This window comes from Vombatus ursinus, unplaced genomic scaffold (genome assembly GCF_900497805.2).
Source record: "Vombatus ursinus unplaced genomic scaffold, bare-nosed wombat genome assembly UNPS02014816.1, whole genome shotgun sequence".
Taxonomy (NCBI): Eukaryota; Metazoa; Chordata; class Mammalia; order Diprotodontia; family Vombatidae; genus Vombatus; species Vombatus ursinus.
In genome coordinates, this window is record NW_020954594.1 from 15403490 (window position 1) to 15425622 (window position 22133).

General features: G+C 37.1%; 1 protein-coding gene across 1 annotated transcript in view; it reads right to left on the minus strand.

Moving 5' to 3' along the window:
• Nucleotides 1–22133, minus strand: part of ARHGAP15 (Rho GTPase activating protein 15) — an 820106-nt gene that overhangs the window by 720941 nt on the left and 77032 nt on the right. The window contains exon 3 of the mRNA XM_027835584.1: nt 417–485. Coding sequence (XP_027691385.1) covers nt 417–485 — 69 coding nt within the window. The remainder of the gene's footprint in view (nt 1–416; nt 486–22133) is intronic.

The following is a 22133-nucleotide window of genomic DNA, read 5'->3' on the forward strand; positions in this document are numbered from 1 at the left end:
AGAGCCACAGCCTGAGCTTCAGGTAGTATTCATAAAAGATGAAAGATGCGGAGGAATTACCTAAGACAAAAAAGAAGGAACAACAGGAAAGGAAGGAGATCATTCGTAATAGTTTACCATCATCAAACCAAATATTCAGGGTTTAAAGGGGGATTGGTGACCACTGTTGAATTAATTAGAAAGGTCAATGAAAATGAAGATGACGAAAGGGTCATAGGGATGTTTAAGGAAACCAGGATAAGGGTAAGGAAGAGGATACTATTGACGCATGAAAGAACAGATTAAGACCATATAAAAATGTTTTTAATGTTTCTATGACTATAATACAGCATATGAAATTCTCTCTTCATTTATTTAAAATGGAACCTGCTGTAACTATATCAGAATTCAAGCATTAATGGAATGCAAATGCTTACCAATTGTTCCAGAGGGGTAATGATGTCCTTCAAGATATGCTGGGAATGATTTCTCCTGTGCCGAGAGATCTGTAGAAATATTGATATTAGATGTCAATTCAGCTCCATTCAATTTAATTAAAGACTTAGTAGGCATCTGCTACACACAAGGCACTGTGCTATGTTGGAGGCAGTTAGGGGGCATAATGGATAGAGCAACAGGTTTGGAGTCTAGATGCAGACTCTTACTAGCTGTGTGACCCCAGGCAAGTCCTTTAATCTCTGTTTGCCACAACTGTAAAATAGGGATAATAACAAGGTTGTATTGAGTATTAAATGAGATAATATTTGTAAAACACTTAGCATAATGCCTGACACTTTGTAGATATTATATAAATACTTATCCTCTTTTCTTTCCCTAGGAAAAATTCAAAAGTTCCCACCTTCAAGTAGCTTATATTCTACTGAAGTACTAAAATGTGTACATGAATAATTATGATACAAGATCATTTATAAAAGAAGCTCAGGCTGCAGAGATCCGAGGTTTCAAGAAAGAGACCATATTTATCTGAGATCTGAATGAAGGATTGCAGTAACAGAAATAGAAGGGAGGTACTCCAGTCATAGGCTACAGCTTATGTCAATGCACGTCAAGTTCAATTCCAATTTGGTTGGAATGCAGGCTATGTGATGGGGAGTAATAGGAGACAAAGCCAGAATGGTAGAAAAAAAGGTAATTAGATTTAGGACTGGAAAAGACTTCTGAGGCCATCAGGTCCAAATGCTTCATGTTACACTGAGATGAAGAAACTGAGGCCAAGAGAGACTAAATGACTAGCCCAGAGATACACAGCTAGTAAAGTGGCTGAGACATTTTTTAACTTAGGTCTTCCTGACTCCAAGTCTAATGCTGTAGGGCAGAGGTAGCTTTTGACAAGCCTTCAATTTCAGGCCAAGAAGTTTTCATTTCATCATAGAAGGATTTGGAGTCACCTAAGGTTTTCAAAAAGAGGAGTGATCTGCTGAGACCTCTTCCTTAGGAAGACTTCTTTAGAAATTATCTAGAGGATAGATTTGAGAGGGGAGAGACTTGAAGAAGCTCAGTGAGGAGACTATTACAATAGTCCAGGCAAGAGGTAACAGTGGCCATAAGTAGGGAAAAGGAAGTGGATGTACAGTACACTGAAGAGGTGGAATTGACAGGTCTTGCCAACTGATTGAATAAGGAATGTGTATATGAGGCAGAGAGAAATGAAAGACTGAAGCAAAGCCATAATGAGAAATTCTAGCACCCAAGGCAAATTCAGTTGATGTAATAGTTAGCAGGAGTGACTAATCCCATGCATGATTGAGGTAGATTATAAATAAGAGGTTATAAAAGCCAAGGAATATCAGGAGCATGGAACTCAAAGGGCAAGGGACTGTGGTAGAAAATGCAACTGTGAGCCATTTCCTGAACTTATTAGGGAGAAGGGAGAGTTACCTAGTTGGCCACCAATGACAACAACAAAGATAGAGTAAGTATGAAGTGAATTGTAAAGGAGTGGTGGTGGTTGCTTTGTTATGGTGGCAGAAAGTGATGGGTCTGAAACTGGTAGAGGGGAACAAGGTACATGCCATTTCTTCCTCATGGTCATGTGGGTCAGTGGGAGTAAAAGAAGGGCAGTCAGTCTTATAAAGGTACTAAGAGATATTCTTTCCCCCTCCCTTGGCAGAAGTGGAGGGGGGTATGAGTATACAATGTTACACATATATATATAATATTAATATATATATTATAATAATAATGTATATTAATGTATTCATCAGTTTTTCCTAATTGTTTTCTTTTATTTCTCTTTTTAAAACTGCTTTGTTATAAGTAAAGGTTTTCTGGGAGGAGGCAGGGAGAAAAGTAAAGGGTAAAATATAGGTAATGTTAAAAACAAAAGATATCAATAAAATCTATTGAAAAGCAAGATATACAGTGCCTTCAGGCAATTAGTCACTTGACAAGCATTTCTCAAGTATTTGCTATGTTCCAGACATTCTAAGTACTAGAGATATGTAGAAAAGCAAAAGACATTCATTCTCTAACTCAAGAAACTGTGGAAACTGTATGTATACATATATACACATACATACATACATACACACACACACACACACATATATATATACAGAGAAAGAGAATGAGAAGTGAACCCAGAGGAAAGGAAGTAGTGAGAGAGGGGAGAGATTTTGCAGAAGGCTGGATTTGAGCTGAGTTAGACTATGAAAGGAAGAGTTCCAGGGTAAAGATGAGTTTGTGATTTCTACATTAGCATTCCAGAGGGCATAATGGAAAGGGAAGGCAGAAGAATATAGGAGCTAATGAGGTATACAAATTAAATGTATTATAGGATAGGTTGGGGGCAGGTAGGGACAAAAACAAGCCACTTTTGGTACTCTTCTGAATAATATTGATTACTGTAACCTTACATCTGTGTTCCCCTCTCCCCCAGTATTCCTAGAAATATCACAATTAGCTAACTGACACCTTCTGTTTGCTTAAATTGGGCTGATGGTAGCAAGAAAGCCTACCTCTATCTCGACATAGCTCTGGTCACTACAGGAATCTTCCCTGATGAGTTTCTTCTCTTCCTTTTTGGTGGCATATGAAAACTCTAGGTCTTTGTCCTGGCCTTGCTTGCTGCCTTGAGTCTGCTCAGACCTAAGCCCAATAACAAAGACCTATCCTTATACTCTCCCTGGAGACTCTCTGTCCATCCGCTCATTTGGGAAAAGCCCCAACAATCCATGACTTCACTTCTGAGTCTCTGGCCATCTCCTCTCTATCCTTCTAGGTTAAGTATAGATCTTAGAGGATCATAGATTTAGAGCTGGAAGGGACCAGTTAATGTGATGGGTAGCGAGAGGGAATGCATGGTTGAGGTAAATTGAAAATAGAGGTCATAGAAGCCAAGGAAACTAAGGAACCCCTTTCATATTACAGCTGAAGAAACAGCGCCATAGAGTTTAAGTGGCTTGCTCAACAAGGAATAAGTAGAATTTGAACCCTTCTAACTTTCATACCAATATTCTTTCTTGAAATTGTACGTGGGATCACCTTTATTTTATTCCTTTTTATCCTATTTTATACAAAAAATTTAGAAGATGAAAAAGACTCATAGGAGCCCATAAACAAATACAACCCATAAAATGACCTATGAAAGCTTGTGGATAATTAATATAACTTTCTTTCCTCCATTTTGGGTGTCACTTTGCCACAACATCCTAACTAATTTAAAAAGATTATCAAACTCATAGCAGCTTGTTTGTGCTATGTTTTACCAGTCATAGTTACTAACAGTGGTTATGTGACTGGTCCAGGCTTACAAAGCTAGATAACCTGCATGAGACAGGATTCAAGTTCAGATCTTCCTGACCCCATCTCTCTTGCCAACTAGTTGCCAGAGTGCCTTCAATAGATACAGGGAGTTTAGAGAGCAAAGTTTAAGGAAGATGAGCTTCATTATGAAAATGTTAAGTTCTAAATGTCAATGGGACATATCCATGGAGATGTCCATGTCTGGAAGTTAATTAAAATTGGAATATTTGAGTTCAGTAGAGGGGTAAGAGCTGGAGAAGCAGATTTGGGGGTCATCTGAGTAAAGATAATAATTTGAATCATGGGAATGGATGAGAATATAATGAAAACAGACCTACACAGTATTAAACCTCATAAATAATTTCCTCCAAAGAACCAAAGGTTGGGTGGTATGAGATAAGGGGGAGACAAATCTTTGTTTTTTGCTGGGCTTCTATACTTAGAATGAGAATAATTATCCTCAATCTCCAAACAACTCCTTTAAAGTGGATTAAGAAATTGCTAATGTACAAACTTAGTTGAAGTATTTGTATAAGAAGGGCATTGTCATTTATATATGCAGTGGGCCCTGCCCCGTTGCAGTTCCTGCTTTTTAAGAGGCTCAGTCAGGTTTTTGGTAACAAGAAATCATTGATAGTAGCTTTCTCCTGAATAAAATATTAGAAACAATTACATTCCTGCTACTGAGTCATAGAATCTATTGATCTCTCTCAAACAGGTGGGGTGTTATTACAATAATTCACATGTAGACTCCAGGAAGGGGAGAATCAGATATAATGGATCAAGACCATGTCAATCTGAGAAATAAAGATAGGGTAATAAATGCAAATATTCCCACTAAAACATCACTCCAATCTCATATCTTGGTTTAGGAGGTAACCTTGGGTTCTTGAAGACTATGCCAGCGGATCACAAGCTCTGGAATGGCCTGCCAGATTGGAAAGGCTTAGAGTACAAGCCCAACAGCAGATCCCATCTCTGTTGTCCAAATACACTCAGAGAAATTCTTCAATAGATATATGACCACTTAATGATGATTTGGTACTTCATCACAGTAACTCATGATACTCAACTACTAAGACACAGAGGGAGTCTCATTTGTGTGACTGGAGAACTGGAGAAATAAGAGAGGCTTAAAATACTAAAGTTGTATTAATATAAGTAAAGAGAGGAATACCTATATCCCAGGTATCCCCTCTAGGGATAGGAGACCTATAAGAGGCAATTCTCCCTGGATGCCTAGAGATAGTATTTTAGGCACCACTCAATTAGAGGGAAGCCAAGTCAAAAGTAAAGCATTACCCAAAGCACATTTTCACAACAGGTAGAAAACATTTATGAATATTTTATGAATTCTTTCCATATTTCTTTTGGATAGGCAGTAAATAGCACATTCCTCTAATAACAATGCAGGCAATCTATCATGCCCAAACAATCTTCGAAGGAGTTGACAGAAGAGACCTTTTATTTCATGACTCCCACACTAATGGTATATACAGTAGAATGCTACATCTATTAAAAAAAAACAACATTATCTCAAATCAAGGCAAAGTCACTAAAAGTTACTTATGAACTCTAGAAATTCTGGATTGTTTTAACTAACTTGGACATATATCTAGAGGTGCCATTTAATTGTTTCTCATAGATGCCTAAGAGGGCTATGTGATTTCAAGTCAATTTGTTTTATCATGTTGCTTTTATTTAAAGCCAACATTGTGAATAAATCTTGGGGCTAAGACCTCATTAGGTAACTTACCATCACAACTATCCCAACTATAGTATTCAACCATTATATGATTAATACCTCAACCTACAAATATCGTGACCAAAGATTTGTGTATACCCAGGTTCATCCACATTACTATGGAATTCTTTTCTTCTGTAAATCTTGAGTTGCCACTGCAATGAGGGAAGTAAGACAGTTCATGTATGGGGCAAAAACACAGTGCTTGTGAACAATAATTCAATAAAATAAGTCTTTATTCTCCATCTGAATCTTAATTTTCATCCAATTATATTTTGTCTCATGAATTTCAGTATGGAATCTATACAAAATCAAGAAATTTAGAGGATGGTCCTCTACATGGCACTTTTACAGGAGGATATGAACATAGGATAGGCTGGAATGAATGAATTGTTATTTTTTAGCACTGGAAGGAGTATCATAACAATGTGAGCTTATAACCCTCAGAATATTATAATTTCAATAATGACCTATGTTTTACTCAACAAATTACTTCTTTATTCAATCAGTGAATTCTAAGGACAACAGAATCCATTATTCAATACAATATTTTCTTATTCCTATAATCTAAATACTACACACAAGGCTTTCTATATACTCAATTTTTGATCATTAACTTTAGTAGGAAATGATTATTAGCACTAGAATTTAAATATAGTTTGACCAAAAACATTAATCATATTGTACTCTCTAAAAGAAAAAAAAATCTAAAGAAGCCTGAATAAATTTAGTTTATCTGTAATGTCTACATCTGCTAGAGTTCCAAATGTTCTTAATTAGTGCATAGGCCCAGACTCTAAAAATAGCCAATCATGTATGTATGCAAGAAAACACATTTTCAGTACACAGAGCCTTCGCATTTCTTTGTTGATTTTAATATTTTAAAATTCTGAAATCTCTACCTGACTACTATTTGCTCCTCACTGAAATTAGTACCCTGATTAAATTGCCAGTTCTCAATTCAAATACAACTTTTCAGGGGAAAAAGTATAAAAGAATCTTCTTTACAATTCAGAGTCTCTCTGACCTATTTATGAAGAATATCGCTTAACAGTTTCATTAGGGATGAGTAACAGCTGGTGATATGGCTGTGTCCTAAAGTGTTTTTCTCTCTCAATATTCTGCATCTTAAGCAATTGAGCCTTCATAAGAAATACTTTCGTTAGTGGCAGTCCTTCCTTTGGGGAGAAAAAAATGTCAGACCACATTGTATGTATTTTGCAATCTTGTTTTCAGCGGTGTCACATTCCTATTTTATTAGCGTGTAGAGTAAACTGGAATGATTTGCTGATGCTATTGAAAGAACTTCTAGAGAGTTGCCTTCTAATTGGGGTTTCTCATGAAACCTCCCATCAATGCGACATATATCTGTGAAATATTTTTAATTGAATCAAATTATTTTCTCTTCCTTCTCATCCCCTACCTCACTCAGGAATTCAGAGGTTTTTTTTTTTTTTCAATGATGGAAATGAAGTACTTGGACTATGTAAAACACATTTTCTCTTTAGATTCATTATTCTTTCATGTATAACAATAACAATTTTCAAATATCTTTTTCTCCCTTCAAAAAACTGAATTTAAAAATCACTGTTCCAAAGTATCTTCATAATTTTTCCCCATTCTTTTTCTATTTGACCCACTTAAAGAAAATAAAACCAAGCAGTGGGATTGGTACTTGAAATATTGCCTACTATAACAATAACAGTATTTGTGCTTATTATTTTTCCTTGTGTAGGATGGCCTACTCTGAATACGATAGAAAGTTTTACATTTATGTAAACATTCAACAGCACATCTCTTTTCAAAACAGATTACCATTTTTTATGAAAGTTTACTTCTTATGGCTTAAGACTGAAACAAAAAAGGAAAAGATAAAAGTTATCAGAAAAAAATTACTGGTTTTTCTCAATATATTTCCATACTCTCAGGGGGTACAGCTTCTACCAGCAAGGTCCTTAGTCATGGGCTAGAAAACAAAGTTTGTCTGTGATAAAGTTTAGCTCTCCTTTTCACTGTTACTCAAATGAAATACTTTCTTGAGGTATCTTGACTCTTGTGTTGAACATTTTTTCATTAGCTTGGTCAAACAAAAGGGGGTATTTTTGTTTGTTTTGTTTGTTTTTAGAAAAGAGCCAACCAACAATTAAAGAACAATCTTGAATTGAGGTATGCTTTAGAATGGAGAGGTTTGGCAACAATGCCATTATACCACAAGTACTTTCCTTTCTCCCAAATGTCAAACATAGCAACCTAAGCTCGTTTCAAACTTGTTTATGACAAATCTATGTGGTAGGTACTTGTTAACGAGAGCACTGGAAAGTCTAATTTAAAGCATTTGACTTTGCTAAGAAGCCAATTTTCTAATTTTCCTTCCATTCAGAGTAATGTAAATTATATTATAAGGCTTCAGGGAGAGCTCATATACAGTGCATGGAGTAAGAAAGGCTTGGATTCATTTCCCACTCCTCATACTTACTCTTATGGTGAATTTAAGCAAGTTACTTAACCTCTCATGGCCCTCAGATAATTCACTAAGACCATATTCTGCAGAACAGTCATCCATCTGTATTGGTAGAGGGAATTCTCTTTCTGGGAATTACCTAGACCAACAAAAGCCTGTTTAGACCACCAAGAAAATGATTTATAAACCTGTATTGCACAAATGCAGCTAATAATGGTGATAATGAAAATGAACTATACAAATCAGAGGAATACACAATTCCTTTGTTTGGTTAAGGTGTAATGTTCAGCCAGTATATGATTAATGTTTGAAGTTTTCTCTTTCTGTCTTCCCTACTGTTTAGTTACTATTTCCAATCACCTGTAACAAATGGCTACTAGGCTCTTCATTCAAGTTACTTTGATTATGTCCTGCCAGTCAGAAATGTAATATCCTCTATGATCTGTTTCTCCCTGCAAACAGTAAAAAGTGAAGATTGAGGGACAGTCTTGAGGTCATGCTGAAGTTGGCTTATCAGCAGTTTTTTGATTTGATAAGCACTCTTCAGTCAGCGACAATGTCACCTGCAGCATTCAAAAGCTGCTCAGTGAGTCCTCACAAATCTCTAGCTAAGTCTAGTTTAGTTAAAGTCAGCTTCAGCAACACTGCCTCTCCACCCTTTCACCCCCACCCCAGCTAGCCAAAGGGGACCCCTCCACTTCTGGAGTGACTCTAGCCTCAAAGAATCCTTCCAGTGTCCTACTTTTTTGCTACACATGTGTTTCTCCCAGAATAAACCAAACCTAGTTCACAACTGTCCAATTTTAATAAAATTATTTCTACGTGGGACATAGACATGCACGCACATTCGCTGACTTCTCTAGCTTACTTCTTTCAGTTCTTTCACTTCATTCTCCAGATGCTTCCAATTTAAAAAGTTCCTCTTTGAGAAATTGCTCAGACTCAGAGGTGCCATCAGTAAGTTTTTGGAATTGGAATAGCGCTTGCTTGTTACTCTTGTTGCTTTCATAGAGTAGCCGGTTGTTCATTTAATTGCGGTTTTATATATATATAAGCTCATACTCTGGGATTAGAACTGGAAGGGCCATTATACATCATAGAATTACAGAGATCTAGAGCCAGAAGACATCTTAGAGGTCATTTGGGTCAGCCAACTCCCATATTTTACAAATAAGACAACTGAAGCCCAGAGATGTTCAGTGACTTACCCAGGGTCACAAAGGCAATAAAAAAGAAAAACTGAGCTTCAAACCAAGGTATTCCAACTCAAATCCAGTGCTTACTCCATTGCACAAGACTAAGAAGAGCAGATGGGATGAGAGGAGGGGGACTACCACAAAGTTAATTAGAAAAATGTTAGGGCTCATAGTACCAAACATTGAGTATTTATTCCTGCTTATTTTTTCCCTCAAAATTATATGCATATAAAACAATTAAATGCATATGACTTCCTACCTTTTCTTGGAGAAATGGGGGCTAATGTAAGCAGAACATCACATATACCGTCATATATACTCTTTGAGTCTATTTGCTTTATTTAATTGTTTTTCTTTGTTTCAAAGGAAGGTACAGTGAGTGGTGAAGGTTTCAGACAGTCTATGACTAGGAATGATTGGTCCTGAAAAAATGGATTAATTAACCTTAAAATACTAAATTTCATGAATCATACTTTTTATTTCTATTTGACTTTTTTTGTCCTACACATAAGGTCAAATGCATTTTGTCAATTATTTCTAAACTGGTGGTAAAAGTACTGATGGCTAATACAAACAAAAACATATACACACATACCATATACCAACACACACCATGCCAGACCCATAGTAGAGATCGGAAGAAATGCTTTGCATATAGTATCACATTTGATCCTCACAACAACCCAGTGAGACAAATGCTACAAGACTTACCATCTCCCTTCTTACAGTTAAAGAAACTGAGTCTAAGAGAATTTAAATGAGTTGCTTATGGTCACAATGCTGGTAAGATAAGGTTTATTTCCAGGTCTTCCTTATTCTCAACTCCCAAACACTGTCCACTGCATGACTGACAATGTTAACACCCCTAAGGTCTTTTAAAGTTCACATTATCCACTGTTGGTGTCAACCACAATACTTATTAATATCATTCTTATATTTTGTCAATTAAAATTGTCCACTTATTCCTGAATTCCTTCACTAAATAGAAACATTTACTTTATCAATACAGACAAATTAAAATAGGATGTTGAGGTGATTTCATCAATACAGACTGCTCATCTGGGTCATTACTTTAGGGTCTGAATTATGCACATTGGCTGCCTTAATTGATCAAATGAACCAAGCCATTGTCAAGTCAGCATTTATCTATGCTGTATAGACACTTCCTAAATCTGATATCTGCCATCTGATAGGATACAAATTTTTTTTACAATGATAATATTCTATCTCTAGCCCTAGAAATAAGCTTCCTCTTTCATAGGAAACTCAATAAGAAATATCAAGGAAAAAAACAACAACTCTTTTTTCCCTTCATGTGAATACTTAAATGAAATTGTTCAAACACTGAAGATGTTATCTCTTTGGTTAGGGAGACAGAAACATTTGTATTAGCAAAAGGAGCAATAAAGATCCAACCACTAACAGCAGGATTTCAGGAGTTTACCTGTATCTATGCACACAGATACTTCATTACATCTTAGTGTCATTGCAGAAAGGCATTTGCTCCCTGGAAATTCTATGACACAGTGCTGAAATGTCACTTCTGAAAGGCACTACCTTGCTGGAGGCAGACACAACAACTAGAAACAATGATATCCCTGCCAGGGGTTAGCAGCCTTCTCCTCCCAGGGAGTCACTTAAAATAAGCACAGTGAACATTCTCTGCATCTTTAGCATATACCCGCCCAGTAACTATACCTCCCTGCTTTGCAATTTATCCTTCCAGGTTTGCACAAACTAAAATCCCACCTTATGCTGCTTGAGAAGTAATTTGAGTTATGAAGGTTGGTCCAACACAGCAGGGCTGAAGGACAGCACTTTTCCTTGGTCATCAGTGTGTTGGCTCAGGCCAGACAGCTGTTAGGACATTCTCCTCTGGGAATCTTGCCCTCAACACCCACAGTTGATGCACATACATGGTCTACTGGCTGCCTACTTCCATGCCCATCTGTTCAAATGGCACGGTGCCCACTCACAAGTTGGCTGGATCCTTGCCCTTAGTGTGTAGGTGCCAGGCAATGATGGGTTTAGATGGGCAGCCTGCATAATACTACAAGTGATAATTTTTCCCTTCTCTGTTCAACCTTGTTCTGTTTGCACTAAGGAAGTAGATCCTTGTGCATATTGACCCCATTCCTACTCTAGTATTACAAATGTGGACATTTGTGCACCCTTGTACACATGCAGACATCTTTGTAGCCCTATGCAAGATACACAATCCTCCACTGATAACAAAGATGGAAGGGGAAGAAGCCATTGTCATTCAAATGATTTCTAACATTGAAATAGGTTGGGCTAGGAAAATCCCAACCACCTGGAGTCTGTCAGAAGATATTTACCATAGATATCAGTACCCACAGAGGCAGTGGTGGCAGAGTGGATAGAAAGCTGACTTTAGAGATAGAAGACTCAGGTTCAAGTCCTCCGTCTGACGCATCCTGGTTGTGTGACTCTGGGTAAGCCACTTAATCTCTCTATGCTCTTGGCTATGCTAGAAGATGCCAACACGATAAGAAAGAATATTATATGACTATAACTTGCAGAGAAGGTGCCAGCTTGCATGGGTAGAGGGAGTTTCTTCATCTAGTTCTCTGGATCAGTGAAATCATAGATCCCACCCATATTCCTATGAGTCCCATAGATACTTTCATAAAAAGAAGTAACACCAGTACACTTCAAAATTATAGTGCAATTTTTCTAAAACAGATCAATTCAATATGATAAGCATTTTTCAAAACTCAGCTATGTGTCATGGACTGTACTAGGTTGTGGGCACATAATGACAACAATGAACACGGCCTCTGCCTTCAGCTAGCGTGCAATTACTGAAGGGAAACAACATATGCATATGTGTAAAGGAGTAGGCCTTGAAAACCCAGAGTTCATCGAAAAAAGGGGGCCCCCAAAAGAGTGTTAAACTAGTTGGAAAAATACAGTTTCATCAAGAGATCACAGTCTCTTGAATGAATCAGAAAGAAGATACAGGATTAATGCCTTGGAGGCTGTAGTTGGGGAAAGAGGGCAATCCCCAACATAGCTTCTGCCCCATCATATCTGATACCCCATCTCACTCCTAGAATCCTGGCCCTTTCTTTTTATCCTGTGGTAGGTGCCTCTGTCTAGTTTTTATTCTCACAGTACTTCAAGGCTTCCTAAAATTTCCCTTTTTGCCAGATTCACGCTTCTGTTCCTCTAGTCAGGAGCTAGTTTCTTCTCCTGGGCTGTCTCCTGGGCTCAGTGAACTCACTTTTAAATGTCATCATGAGGGTTAGCCTATCTTTCTTCATCCTGCCTTGTAGTATTTGTAGAAAAAGACCAGCTGGTGTGAATGCATCTTTTACAGTTAGTATGACAGTTCATTGTCAACTCCTTTTCTGAGATTAGGTAAAGAACCGCTTTCTGACACTCAGATAAAAAGAAATACAAGGCATCCCAAAAATATTAGAGCAGTTTAAAGTATTAATGCTATTAAAGCTTAAAATTGTACAGACTTTTGGGACAGCTTGAAAAAGCTCAAAACTGCATTAAGTTTTTTGGGACACCCTGAATATGCATATGATAGGCAATTTTATAAGACAGGGATTCTTAGCATGGGGTCCATGAATTTTTTGAAATTTTTTCATAATTTTTATCTCAACTTAGTTTATTTTGTATTCCCACATATTTTAGTTTTATACATATAAAAATAACATTATTCTGAGAAGGGGTCCATAGTATTCAGTAGATTGCCAAAGGGGTACATGACACAAAAAAAGTTAAAGAATCCCTATTTTAATATTCTAAGTTGATGAAGAGTTGCTGTTCTGCATTGGTAGGGAGAGTTTCCTCACTGTGCATTTCCTATATCAGTGAAATAACAGGTCTGGATCAAAACCAAAAGAAAATAAAGCAAAATGTGGGGATGGAAGGAAGTTAATTTTTATGGAATGGAATCCTCCCTTTTACTGAAAAGCTAAAAGCAAATTAAAAATTAAGAAAAATGAACAAGCCTAATGTAAGCCTAAGTCCTATACTAAAAAAGAACAAAGGTCATTCTTTCAATGATATTCATACCTGAGAAGTCATCCTGACTGGAGGTCAAAATGAAACATAAGAACAAAGAAGAGAGCATATCTTCCTCCAGCCTGTAGTAAACCCATAGAGAAAATAGATTGGCATAGAAAGGTTGCGACTTTAATGATCCAAAGCATATGAATGCTTGTTAGCAGACAGCAGACAGACATAAATGAACAACAGTAATGGCTGCCTCAGTCGCTCTGCCGATAGCACTCTATCCAATCAGGTGGCAAGAGAGCTTTGAGCTGGAAGGTGCTGGAAAAGTTTATCTTGTGTGTTTATTTAAGGGTGATTGAATTCAGGGTGTTGTCAGTTCTCTCTGGAGAATGGCTAAACTGTGTAGCCATGATCTTTCTTCCTGAGTATGCTTTGTTGAGTCAGTTAGTTATGTGCGACAACTTGATCTGGTCTCCTCTGTATGTGCTGCCAAATCCCTGAGTCCAAGTTTCAGAGGATCAGTGCCTAAAAACTTTTGGCTCAAGAATCAAATTAGACTTCTGTGTTGCCCTAGTTGGGGGGTGGGGGTGGGGGGAAGCCTAAATACCCAGTGGCCAGAACCAAATAATTCAAAATTGTGATCTGAATAGAGCTGTCAGATGCCAAAGTGCAGAAATTTCTTCTGTTTGACGTCAAGGTTAGCTCAACTTCCTTGGTAATCCGAAAAGATTTCTGTAGATACCTTCATGGATTATATTGGCTTTTTTTTCTCCTGTGTGCAACCAAGACACTGACTCTCAATATCATAAATGCTAGAAAACACATGACTATTAGGGATTTGTCATTTTATTGGTGATGAATACACTAATCACCCCATTTTTTTCCTAGATGGAAATTCAGGAATCAATACTATCTCATTTCAAGTATTTCCTAAAAGAGAATTTTTCAAAATACTGAGCATTATAAAATAATTTTAAAAATATTTAGATGAACCTGTCTAGCAAGTTTCTGAGCTTTGGGTAGAGATAAGGAAGCAGTCAGGGTCAAGGAAAACCCATGAATGTTCCCAGGGCTCTGTATTTTTGTAATATTAAAAGTAATGAAGAAGGAAACTGATCAACATGCAGTCTGAAAGTGGCAAAAGAGGCATATGAGTAACAAAGCTGAAGTATATTCTGAGAAGCTGCTAACCCCAATGGAAACATTTAATCTGATCCTAAAAGAACAAATATTGCATACACCTACAGTACCAGAGATCTGATTCCACCCTCCTTTCCCAGGGGAACAATAATATCCTAAGACATGGCTTTTTTTTTTTTTAATAGAACTGCAAATTCATCTTTAGATCAATGGGAAACACAGCCCTGAATTCTTCATTGTCTGAGAGCCCTCCTTCATTTGAGCTGCTGCATAAATTTATGTTTGTGCCTCTGTGTTAGACCATATCAGCATAAAAGAAATGTATTAGGAGTTGTCTTGTGCTTCTAGTAGATGAGAGAACCCTGGGTAGAGACTCCCTAAATTTGTGCTTGTGGGTTATGAGAAGATGTCAGGAAACTGGCCTGAGCTAGTCAGACTACTGGGCACAATAGCCATTAACAGTAATTGGATACAAGCAACTCATTGTTTAGAGTCACGTGTGAGAGGATGACTCTGAGGCTTTCCCTCTTTCAAGGGAAACATCCTTTCTCTCTTATTTTTAATAAGGCAAAAGCCTCACAATATAAGCTAAACAATTAGGCTCTTCTCTGGATTAAAAAAATTAATGAGTTTAGATAAAAGTCATGATTTAAAACTCAAATTTCATTACCTGGGTAAATCTAAATTACTAATTTTAGAGACTATCTAATCTTACCTATGGGAACACAGATTTTGAGTTTCAAGGGTTGAGTATTAGCTCCCCAAATTCCTCATATTTCAGGTTCCCATATTAAGGCTCTCTGACTCAAAATCCAGTCCTCTTTCCATTGTACCTCATACATTAGCAGAATGCTTGGCACATGGCAAGCTCTTTATTTAATTTGTACCATGTTGTCTCTATCTCTTCATTTTCTTTCCTCCTCCTTCATTTCTCTCCTTGGGTGGCAAATTGGACTAAATTATCCCTAAGGCTTTCTAAAACTCTACAGTATGTTCTATTTCTCTTCTTTTTAAAGCAATGGTTAATTAACCTTAAAAGTATTTGGAGGTACACAGTGGAAAGATTACTGGATTTATAGTCAGAGGACTTAAGATTCAACATTGACTCTGACACTTATTAGCTGTGTGACCTGGGATAAATAACATATCCTCTCTGGGCCTCCATTTTCTCAACTAAAATAAGGTATTTATACTTGATGACTTCCAAATTCCATTTCAGCTTTAAATTTATAATCTAATAATCTCAAATTCACATTTATTCAAATAAGTGCTATGTTTTATAACTCCTACTATCTTCTGTTATCATTTTCAAAGCTTTTTATCAGAATCTTATCCTAAAGGAATCAAATAAATTCTCCCACTTTCACATTTTAAATCTATTTGGAAAAGAAGAGAATGATTTTTAGATACTTTGCCCTTTCCTCCCTACAAAGTTTTTATCTTAGAAAACTAAACTGAAGATGAAGTAGGTGCAAGATAAGAACCATATCTTATATTTCTTGGAAATATCTAACACTAGTAGTAGCATCTGCACACTGCACTCAATAATTTTACAGATTGACTATAATAGTAAGAATGAAGAAACTCATGATGTTGGCTAATCAAGTATAATTTGTAGGGCTAGGATGAATTTGAAAGTCTTCTATATAATGATTCATAAAATCAGAAGATTGTGTATGCATTCATGTCTTGAATAGCATTGAAATGGTTAGAATTCAAGGAATAATAGTATTAGCAAGGAAAAGGGAATATATGTTATTTCCAACTAGGTGAAAATATCTACAGCTTTACATGTAGGAACCAGAAACGAGAAAACTTACCAGGAATTTGCACCAGGACTAACATAATCTTCAGAAAATCTGAATGAATCACATGATCTCAGAATTGAAAATGGTCATCGAGTCCAAGGAGATTCTTTTTTTTAATTAATTTATTTATTTTTAGTTTTCAACATTCACTTCCACAAAATTTTAAGTTCCAAATTTTCTGCCCATCTTGTCCCTCTCCCCACCCCAAGATGGCATGCATTCTGAATACCCCTTCTCCTAATCTGCCCTCCCTTCTGTCTCTCTCCCCCTTTTCTCATCCCCTTCCCCTTCAATTTTCCTGTAGGGCAGGATAGATTTCTATACCCCATTTCCTGTATATCTTATTTCTCAGTTGCATGTGAAAACATTTTTTTTTAACTTTTGTCTTTAAAACTTTGGGTTCCAAATTTTCTCCCTTCCTCCCTCCCCATCCACCCTCATTGAGAAGGCAAGCAACTCGATACAGGTTATACATGTGTAGTCATGCAAAACACTTTCATAGTAGTCATGTTGTAAAAAAACTATGTATGTTTCCCTTAATCCTATCCTGCTCCCCATTTATTCTATTCTGTCTTTTGACCCCATCCCTCCTTAAAAGTGTTTGCTTCTGATTACCCTCTCCCTTAATCTCTGCCCCCTCTATCATCCTCCTGCTCTCTTGTCCCCCCCCATTTTTCTATAGGGTAAGATAGATTTCCATATCCAATTGAGTGTGTATGTTATTCTCTCTTTAAGCCAAATCTAATGAAAGATTCACTCTTTTCCTCCCACCTTCCCCCGTTTCCCTTCTACTGTAAAAGCCTTTTCTTTTCTGTTTTATGTGATATAATTTACCCCATTCTGCCTCTTCCTTTCTCCTTCTCTCTGTATAATCCTCTCTCATCCCTTCATTTTATTCTCCAGATATCACCCCTTCATCTTCAACTCACCCTGTGCCCTCTATCTATCTATCTATACACATACATATATTTTTTCTCCTCAACCACTCTAATACTGACAAAGGACTCATGAGTTACAAATATTATCTTTCCATGCAGAATGTAAACAGTTCAACCTTAATAAGTCTCCTATAATTTATCTTTCCTGTTTAACTCTTCATGTTTCTCGAGTCTTGTATCTGAAAATCAAATTTTTTATTCAGCTCTGGTCTTTTCATCCTCTATTTCACTGAATGTCTATTTTTCCCTTGAAGGATTATGCTCAGTATTGCTGGGTAGGTGATTCTTGGCTGTAATCCTATCTCCCTTGCCCTCTAGAATATTATATTCCAAGCCTTGCAGTCTCTTAATGTAGAAACTGCTGAATCTTGTGTTATCCTGATTGTGTTTCCACGATACTTGAATTGTTTCTTTCTGACTGCTTGCATTATTTTCTCCTTGACCTGGGAACTCTGAAACTTGACTTCAATATTCCTAGGAGTTTTCCTTTGGGGATCTTTTTCAGGAGGTGATCAGTGGATTCTTTCCATTTCTATTTTGCCCTCTGGTTCTAAAATATCAGGGTAGTTTTCCTTGATAATTTCTTGAAAGATGATGTACAGGCTCTTTTTTTGATCATGGCTTTTAGATAGTCCAATAATTTTTAAATTCTCTCTCCTGGACCTATTTTCAAGGTCAGATGATCTTCCAATGAGATATTTCACATTGTTTTCTAATTTTTCATTCTTTTGAATTTGTTTTACAGTGTCTTGATTTCTCATAAAGTCACTAGCTTCCAATTGCTCCATTCTAATTTTTAAGGAAGTATTTTCTTCAGTAAGCTTCTGGACTTCCTTTTCCATTTGGCCAATTTTGCTTTTTAGGGCATTCTTCTCCTCATTGGCTTTTTGGGCCTCTTTTGCCATTTGGGTTAGGCTATTTTTTAAGGTGTTATTTTCTTCAGTATTTTTTTGGGTCTCCTTTAGCAAGCGGTTGACTTGTTTTTCATGATTTTCTTGCATCACTCTCAGATTTTCCTCTACTTCTCTTACTTGCTTCTCAAAATCCTTTTTGAGCTCTTCCAAGGCCTGGGATTGATTCATATTTTTCTTGGAGACTCTGGATATAGGAGCTTTGACTTTGTTGTCTTCTTCTGGTTGTATGTTTTGATCTTCTTTGTCACCAAAGTAAGATTCTATGGTCTGACTCTTTTTACACTGCTTGCTCATGATCCCAGTTACAAACTCTTTGTTAAGGTAGAGGTCTGCTTCTAGGGTGGAGAATGTATTGTCTCAAGCTTTGGGGGATTTGTGCAGCTGTTTTCAGAGATACCTCTAGGGACCTGTAGATTTTCAGTTCTTCCAAGGTGCTATGATCAGGGGCAAGGTATTGACTCCTTTCCTGGCCTGTGCTCTGGTCTATGAGTGACCACAAGCACTCTTTTCTGTCTTGGAACTGTGAGAAGGATTTCTTTTCCACCACCACTACAAGCTCCACCGCACCAGCATTCCTCCTCGCCCCAGGACTGCCACCCAGAACTGTGACCCAGATCCAAGCATGGGCAAAGTAAGAGAATCCTGCACCAGCAAAGAGATCCCTGCAATCCTCCTCTGATTAGACACTCAATTCCCCCTCAGTCTGTGGGTTGGAAGCTCAGGAGGCAGATGTTGCCCTAGGGCCACGCACCATGCTTCTCTCTCACAGTAGATAGACTTTTCTTACTGACCTTCTAAGTTCTCTTTTGTGTTAATGAGTTGAGAAGTCTTGAAACCATCACAGCTGCCCATGATTCAGTCCTCTGAGGCCTCCTCCAGGTTTGCTGAGGCCTGCACGCCCACGCCGAACTGCGTTCCTCTTCCAGCCTGGCACAATATACCTTTCCAATCAACCATCCAGGTTGTCTTGGGCTGGAAATTTGTTTCACTCTTTTTGTGGGTTCTGCTGCTTTAGAATTTGTTTAGAGCCATTTTTTACAGGTATTTGGAGGGGTTTGAGGGAGAGCTCAAGCAAGTCATTGCTTTTACTCCACCATCTTGGCTCTGTCCCCCATCTAAGGAGATTCTTAAAAAAAATTTCCACCAAGATACTCCAGAGAAGTACTCATCTCTTGTACATAGCAATTTTTTGAGTACTAAAAGTCAGCGAATCTTCAGGCTAAATATCACTATTTCTTTCAATATAAGCATGAATGAGGGTCCTTTCTCAATTTCAATTGCCCTCCTATGGATAATCTCAAGCTTATCAAAGTTTTCCTAAAATATGGTTCTCAGAACACGGTATCCTGGATGTGGCCTGACCAGGGTGTTGTAGAATAAAGCTGTCATCCACCTAGTACCTGACACTATTCTCTTTAATGTAGCCTAAAATAACATTAGCTTTTTCAGCTGTGATTTCATAATATCAATTTATATTTACTTTGTAGACCACTAAGGTATTCAGGTCTTTTTGAGACAATCTACCATCATTCTGTACTTGTGAAGCTACATTTTTGAGCCTCCAGATAAGACTTTATATTTATTTCTGTCTATATTTCCATTAAAGTTTATGTTATCAGATTGATTTTTATGTTCTAGCCTATTAAGATTTTTTTGGATCCTGATTCTATCATCCAGTATATTAGTGGGGCAGCTACGTGGTGCAGTGGATAGAGCACCGGCCCTGAAGTCAGGAGGACCTGAGTTCAAATCCGGCCTCAGACCAAACACTTGACACTTACTAGCTGTGTGACTCTGGGCAAGTCACTTAACCCCAACTGCCTAAAAATAAAAAAAATTAAAAAAACAAACAATATATTAGCTCTTCTTCCTAGTTCTGTCATCTGAAAAGGGATGATTACTCTACTGTGTCTGTGACTTTATCCAAGTCATTAACAAAAATGTTGAACAGCTTTAGGGGTGGGGAACCTGCAACTTCAAGGCCACATGTGGCCCTCTAGGTCCTCAAGTGCAGCCTTTTGACTGAATTCAAACTTCACAGAATAATCCCCAAATCCCCTAGATATCATCAAAGCTGTTTTTCTTGTCTTACTATCCCATTTGCTTTTGATGGCAGCATGAGCACCTTGGGCAGACAAATAAAACTGACCAAAGATAAAGTTGCTGGTTAAAAACCTACAGCCACAGATATAGAAATGACTGAGTATTTGAAAAATAATTGAAGTTTATGAATGGAAGATATCATATCATTGCATTATCTGATAACTTTTTTTTTCTCATCAGCTATAGAGCATAAGATCAGTGTTCATTATAGAGACAAGGTGAGAGTTTTATATAATGGTTGCACAGCCAGGAGATTCTCATATTCTCTCTCTCTCTCTTCCTCTCTCTCTCTGTTTAAAAACTGATTCAGTATAAGCATACAAAGGATTTTCATATTTCAGTTCTTTTACTCAGCCACATTCCTAAGAAAAGACTGCTTTCCAATAGTCATTTAAAATCTTTCTCTTTCAAATCAAAGGAAGCTGCCAAAATAGTATTAATTTTTAAAAAATAACTCTCTCACTAATGTTCCCATTGGATGTATAAAAAAAGAGAATCATTTCAGAGCCAATTTTTTATTCTCCATTGTGTATATACCACAAAGTATGAGTTTAGCTCATTAGTGCTCAGCTAGTGCCATCATTTTAAATGATCAAAGTGTTTGTTTGGGGAAAAATCAGTCACATAGAGGAATGTTTCCCAAATTGTGGTCTTGGGTTTAGGGGTGTGTCTTTTGTGAGTCATTTAGAAGATTTTACAAAGAAGGTAGATAAAATATGTGATCTAGAGAGAATATTATGAGAGAAAAGGGACATAGATTGACCATTACATGAGATTGCAGATGTGAATTTGAAAGATCATGCAAAAGTTACAAAAACATGTATTCAATATAGGGAATCAGAGGCCTGGAATGTGATTGTGCAAAGGGTACAAAAATCTGGGAATCTAAAATTTGCATCAATTCTTACCAGAAAAATTTGACAAGTCTAGATACACTTGCATTGCAGAGAATTTAATTCTTCCAAAGGATTAAGGAAGAAAACTCTTATTCTGAATCTGATCCTGATCAATACAGAGAATCTAGTTGTCAAAGTCAGAGGTTCTGGATTCAAAGAAATTGGATGCAAATCCATGTTATGTGGTTTTCTACCTGTGAAACCTCATCAAGTAATTTGACTCTTCTAGACCTTAATTTCTTCATCTTCAAAATGGGCTTTCCCCCTCCCCATACCTAAATACTATGTTCCTATTAATATAGAAATGATGGGGACCTTGGGATGTAATAATGATGCTATGTCAGAGTTCATGATAAGGAAGAGTTGGGCTTATTCTGAGACTCCCCCTATATTCAGAGAGAGACAATTTTAGAAAACTCAGAATAACAAGGGTTCTAAGTCCTAATTTTTTTTTCTTTTGTAGGCAATTGGGGTTAAGCGACTTGCCCAGGGTCACACAACTAGTAAGTGTCAAGTGTTTGGTCTGAAGCCAATTTGAACTCAGGTCCTCCTGACTTCAAGGCTGGTGCTCTATCCACTGCGCCACCTAGCTGCCCCCTAAAATTTAAAAAAAAGATGTTTGGATCAAGAGATTTGGGAGGCTCTGAAGAAGATAATTCTGAAATCTGACCCATATATGACTTCATGAAGGTATTAAAGAGAATACTATATACATATAATAATGCAGCTGCACAAGAAACTCATGAATAATTTGGATTTTTAAAAACTTTTGTCCAAAAGTTAAAAGCAAAGTCAAGTGTCTGGGGAAGAATACAAAAGAATAACATGCTTCTGTAAGAATAATGTCAAGAAGGCTTATACATAGGCAAGAGGAATATCAGAAACATGATCAGAACTCTGGAGTGAAGAGACTGATCATGAGATGACAGAGAAGAGATGAAGTGACTACTATTATTTTGCCTGTTTCCTCTACCAAGGAAAATCATCTTCACACTGAAAGGTCTAGAATAAAAATGTTTGACAGGGATTTGAAAGTAAATGGAACATTTTTATCAGTAGCATGGAGACAGATGTAGATGGCATACTTATAAATTTACAGATGACAGAAAGCTACAAAGAAGATCTAATTCCCTGGGTACAAGAATAATAATTCTAAAGGATACTAGGGGGTCAGAACAATAGGAATAATACGATTA